The sequence below is a fragment of the Dipodomys spectabilis genome, unplaced genomic scaffold, assembly GCF_019054845.1.
Source record: "Dipodomys spectabilis isolate Male_0828 unplaced genomic scaffold, ASM1905484v1 ptg000564l, whole genome shotgun sequence".
NCBI classification, from domain to species: domain Eukaryota; kingdom Metazoa; phylum Chordata; class Mammalia; order Rodentia; family Heteromyidae; genus Dipodomys; species Dipodomys spectabilis.
The window spans coordinates 916,447-922,446 of NW_024871241.1; the positions used below are offsets into that span (position 1 = coordinate 916,447).

At 47.9% G+C, this 6,000-nt stretch overlaps 1 protein-coding gene across 1 annotated transcript in view; it reads right to left on the minus strand.

Moving 5' to 3' along the window:
- Positions 1 to 5,697, minus strand: part of Sh3kbp1 (SH3 domain containing kinase binding protein 1) — a 340,250-nt gene extending 334,553 nt beyond the window's left edge. Inside the window, exon 1 of the mRNA XM_042670511.1 lies at positions 5,378 to 5,697. Within this exon, the coding sequence (XP_042526445.1) occupies positions 5,378 to 5,381 (4 nt within the window). The 5' untranslated portion in view covers positions 5,382 to 5,697. The remainder of the gene's footprint in view (positions 1 to 5,377) is intronic.
- Between the last annotated feature and the right edge of the window lie 303 nt (positions 5,698 to 6,000).

Genomic DNA, 6,000 nt, shown 5'->3' on the forward strand with positions numbered 1-6,000 from the left:
ACCTTTTCTGCTTGTCTGGTAAGATTATCCTTGACATATACTAGTTATTGCAAATAATGGAAACCATGGGACCTATGTTTCTTTGGGTCTGGCTTAATTTAACTTAATATAATTTTTTCCAAGTCTTTCCATTTCCTAACAAATGGGGCAGTGTCATTCTTTCTGATGGAGGCACAGAATTCCATTGTATACATATACCACATTTTCTTGATCCATTAATATAGTAAGGGACATCTGGGTTGGTTCCATATCTTAGCTATGGTGAATAATGCTGAGATAAACATAGTTGTGCTGGTAGCTTTAGTATGGCCTTGTTTATGATTGTTTGGGTAAATGCCCAAAAGTAGGATTGCTGGGTCATAAGGAGCTCTATGTGGAGTCTTTTTTTGTTGTTGTTGGTCAGTCATGGGGCTTGAACTCTGGGCTTGGGTACTGTCCCTGCGCTCTTCAGCTCAAGGCAAGTGCTCTACCGCTTGAGCCACAGTGCCACTTCCGGTTTTCTAGTGTTTATTGGAGATAAGAGTCTCATGGACTTTCCTGCCCGGGCTGGCTTTGAACTGTGATCCTCAGATCTTAGCCTCCTGAGTAGCTAGGATTACAGGTGTGAGCCACAGGCACCTGGCTATGTGGAGTCTTTTAAGGAACCTCCATACTGCTTACCAAGTTGAACAAGTTTACACTCCCACCAACAATGCAGTAAGATTCCCTTTTAGGCCAGAGAATTTATCAGGGATCCCAGGGGGAATCACACTCTGCAACCACTTTACTAGGGGCTCTCCTGTAACACTGTAAGGATTCTGGTATTTTCCAGGGCTACATCTTTCCCATGAAGAGCTCAACTTCTTGGTTCTCAGAAAATGTGTTACCCCAGATCCCCTTCCTGGTAGAGCTTTCCAGTTGTCCATTTGGCTTAATGTTGAACAAAAGTACAAGATTATAGAGGAGAATGATAGAAGGGATGATATAAATCAATATGTATTGCACTCATAATCTGACCTGTGGAACTGAAACCCCTTTATCTACTACTTTAACAGAATAAAGTACAAAACTAAAACTGATAGTACAGCCAATGGCTCACACCTGGAATCCTAGTTAGTTAGGAGGCTGAGATCTAAAACTGGCAATTCAAAACCAGCCCAGGCAGGAAAGTCTACGAAACTCTTATCTCCAATTAACTACCAAAAGCTGGAAATGGCACTGTGGTTCAAAGTGGTAGAGCACTAACCTGAAGCACAAACATTCAGGAAGAGTGCCCAGGCCTTAAGTTCAAGCCCCAAGACAGGCACCAAATAAAAGAAACAAAAACAAAAAAAAAAATGAAAGAAACAATTCCTAGCCAGGCACCAGTGACTCACAACTGTAATCCTAGCTAATCAGGAGGCTGAGATCTAAGGATCGAGGTTCAAAGCCAGCCGGGGCAGGAAAGTCTGTGAGACTCTTATCTCCAATGAACTACCAGAAAACCGGAAGTAGTGCTGTGGCTCAAGTGATAGAGAGCTTGCCTTGAGCTGAATTGCTCAGGAACAGCACCCAGGCACAGAGTTCAAGCCCCACAATTGACAAAAAAAAAATCCTGAGAATACCAGTATCAAGCAAGGTCACTTTATATTGGGATAAGACACAAAAATCAAGCCTCTCCATAATCATGTCTGAACACAGACAAAACATAAGCCCTGTCCAAACCACAAATGTGACCAGATGTCCCCAAACCATGGATAATGCAAGTCTCTGCTACTTCCCTACTAGTCTGATTTAACCAATTGTGACTCCCATTTTCCCTGCTTCTAGAGAACACTTGTTAAGATATCAAATCACAGAAGGACCCCTGGCATCATCCAATCCAGAGCATCATCTGACTTCCTTATACACTCCTCAAACCACCTGATAACAAGCACCAATCCTCTAAGTCAGCCTCTCTGCCTCCCTCTTGCTCAAATGATGGGTATTCTCCCTGCAAGGAGAAGAAAAATCAGTTGAACTCCAAGTATGTTCCTGTAGGGGGTGATGGGAGACAGTGATGATTCATACCCAACATTCTGATTTCTGCCCAAACCTGATGTCCTCAAAGACATCATCCTAACCACTCTCCAGCCTACATCAGATTCCCCTTTTCTACTCTGCTTTCATGAGGTCTACAATAGCTCTTAGTTCCACATTACTATGTGTACTGCACTCCAATCCTCCACTAGACTGAGAAGCCCAAGATGGCAGGTGTGTGTGTGTGTGTGTGTGTGTGTGTGGTGTGTGCACGCATGGTATACCCGTTTCTGGAATAACACCTGGCACAAGTCAGGAGGTCAAGAGAAACTAGATAGATGGATAAATGAACAAATACTGACCAAGCATAAATACTGTAAGCTACATACTTTAAAACAATTGTAAGCAAGCATTGATGGAAGAATGTCAATAATGCAAGGCTGGGAATGTGGCTTAGTGGTAAAGTGCTTGCCTAGCATGAATGAAGCCCTGGGTTCGATTCCTCAGTACCACATACACAGAAAAAGCCAGAAATGGTGCTGTGGCTCAAGTGGTAGAGTGCTAGCCTTGAGCACAAGAAGCTCAGGGACAGTGCCCAGGCCCCAGGACTGGCAAAAAAAAGAATGTCAAAAGAATGTCAATAATGCAAAAAGAACTAAAGTGGTAAGAGAAGAAACAACCATGGTTTTGCAACCCGGATGACAGCAAGGTCTTGCTCAGGCCATGAAGGATAAAAAAGGGGTAAAGGTCATGCGCAATAAAGGTGGGAATGCTTTCTCCTATTCTGAACTCAAGATTTGTTTGTGCAAGTCATCACATTACACTCAGCTTTAGTTTAGCATAAAGCAATCTACCACGGAAAGAATACATGGACCAAAACTGTCCAAACTCTGCTGTTACTCTGGAAGTCTTAAACATAGGTCATTTGCTGGGCTTGCAAACCCTTCACTGCTCCCAGATTTGGGTCATAATATTTGCACTGTTTAATTATAAGAGGCTTTCCCTGTGTCTGGCACTGTAAGCATCTCCCAGCAAGTTCAAGGGGCACATTCTGATAGGCTTTTGTAAGAGGCCATTTTGTAAGTAACCAGCCTCATTTCAGGGTTAGAGATTTAATGAGTTTCAGACTTTTTTTTTCCAGATCAAAGACTATTCTTATACACTTTCACTGTATTATGCAGCAACAGAAAAATCATTATCAGACCAGGCAAGAACACAAGTATATCAAATTGATAAATCAGATAAACCTTCTGAAAACCAAGTCTCAGGGGAAAAGGGTATCCTTGTGGTATATACAAGCCTAGCCCTACCAGGTCATATTCCATGGGAAGTGCTATAGAATAAGCTGCTAAATAAATACCTGTACTTCATCCCAAACACAATGCTGGGGATGCTTTAAGAACAGGTGATCTTTACCCACAAACTACAAGTAACTTAAATCCTACTCTAAACATTTTCATGAATTACAAGACATTTGTTTGAATCCTCACACCTCTAAGTATTAACTCCTGAAATAAATAAAAATCCACTGCTGCCCCCCTTCCCCAGGTTATGGTTACAATGAAAATGATGAACACTTGAAAAGGTTTTGAAATAAGGAAGAACTCTCATTTTTTAAAGAGAATCTAAAAAATGGAAAACAGTTCCGATCCAAATGATAAACAGGTCTGTTTCTTCTTAAAGGAGACTCCATCCCTTTTCCATTGAGATCTACAAAGAAAACTGGCTATGAGAGCACACATTTGGATTTCACTTCTTTCTGTATGTAACGTCCTATGCACGACCCACCCAACATGAAAGATGACCATCACAGCATTTCTGGTTACCTCAGGAGAAAGCAATCCATTCGTGAGATGTAAGGTTTAAAGTATATACTTTTGCCAATGAACTAAGTCATCTTATCAGGGACCAAAACACGAGAGTTCTGTGTTTAGGTTGTGTTTGTTGTCTTCCACCAAGTAGGAAGATTTCATGCCCCTCATTCTTTTATCCATTCAACAAATATTTACTTAGGGCCTGCTCTGTGCCAGGCACCAAAGCAACCGGTACAACACAGCACTGTCCCTATGATAGTAGAGTTCCTGGTAGAGGAAAATACATATTAAACTCTCAGCCATAATACTGCCACTAAACCAAGAAAAAAAGTGTCTGATGAGAAAAGGTAACAGGAAGGAATTTAGACTGAGTGATACAGGGATCCCAGAAGGGCAAAAGGGTGACATTTAAATGTGGAATTCCACCACTTGGGAAAAGGAAAATAATTCTGGAAAATGACTACAAAGGAGATTTTAACTTTATCAACAACTGATTGTTTAACTTCTTGTCCTCCAGAACTTCTGTCTTCCTAAGCATCCTATGACTGCTCACCTCTCACCACCCGACTGGTATACCCAAGCCCCATTACCTAAACACAGAAAGGTCTCACTTTATAATGATTGATTATAACGTGCAGGCTTCCTACGCTTGGCCTAGAAACACCCAAAAATAATATGCTAGAGGCATAAAGAAGAAAAGCTGGCTGTTAGCAAGCCCAGGCAATCACAAGTCCTTTGCCCAATAAAGTGCCTGTACTCTGGGCAACAAGGTGGTTTCCATACTACAAGGTCTATACCAACTGGTACTCAAGGGTCCTACTGTGAGCTGTCTACTTGAAACTGATATTTGCGCAGTAAATCAAGGCTTCCATGAACATTTCCAGTTCCCCAGCCCTGCAGACTTAAGGCCAGGGGAAGTACCTTTGAGCATCATGGAGTGGAGAAAGGGTTTAGGAAGACAAGCAGGGAGGGAGGGAGTCAGGGCCAGAGCATCAGGCGGAGGATGGGGAGGGGAGGGCAGAGGGAGGGGCTTCCACAGCTCAGGACCCTGGGATGGTGCGGCAGGCCCGGTTCTGGGGCGTTTCCAGCTCACCCCTGTTCCCAGCCAAGACAGCCTAGTTCCCCCAGAGACCCCAATTCCAGCTTCCCCCAAGCAAGGCCAGCCGGGCACCGCGAGCCCCAAGCCAGGCCAGAGCCCACTGGGTCTAACTACCTGCATCTGCAGCACGGAGGAGGGTGCACTTGGGTGAGAAAATGACCCAAACTCTCCCCGCCCACCCGAAAATCCAACCACACCCCCCCCCCAGCATCCCTCAACCGGAGCCACCCGGGGCCAGCCCCCGCGATCCTCAACCCAGCCCCCCCCACCACGGGTTCCCGTCAGCGTCGCGTCTGGACTCCTTGGGGACACTGAGGCAAGTGGGAGTGAAGAGGAGCGCGCGAGGCGGGCGAGGACGTCCCTCGCGATGTCCCCCGCCCCAAGTCTGCTCCGTGGCGCCCTTCTCGGCTCAGTGGTCCCGGGATGGGCGCGCCGCCCCCCAAGCTGAGGTGGACGCCCGGGTTCTGGCGCCCCCCCCCCCACTTACCCATTGGCGCCGAGCCGGGTCGGGCCGCCGAGGCAGCTTGAAAGTTGGCGGAGGTGGGCGTGAGGTTCTGGGCGCCGGGATGAGGGGCGCGGGGATCCGGGTGCGGGCGTCAGAACGCGGCGGCGCCTGGGCGGGCTTCTTCCTCAGTGGCGGCGGTGGGGGTTCAGCGCCGCCCGCTGCTGCTGCCGCTGCTGCTGCTGCTGCTGCTACCGCTGCTGCCCTGGGGCGACTCCTGCTGCTGCTGCTGCATCGCGGCCCGCTGCGCCCGGCTGCACCGGGTTTCCTGCTCTCCGTGAGTGGAAATTACGAAAAAAAAAAAAAAAAAAGCGCCGCCCAGCACAGCGCCCGGCAGTCGCTACCGCGCTGCCTCGTCTCCCCTCCTCCTCTTCAGCGCTGCCGCCGCCGCCGCCGCCGCCGCTGCGATGCTCCCGCGGCTCCGCCTGCAGGGGACGCACGGCTGCCGGGGCGGGGGCGGGGCCGGAGAGGGGCGTGGCCGGAGAGGGGCGGGGCCGCCCTGGCTCCCCCGCGCGTTTCTGCAGCAGAGGCGCTCCAACGTCCTCCTCACTGTTGGTTCTGGAGGACCCCCCCCCACCCCCAGCTCCGAAAGGCCACCCCCCCACCAC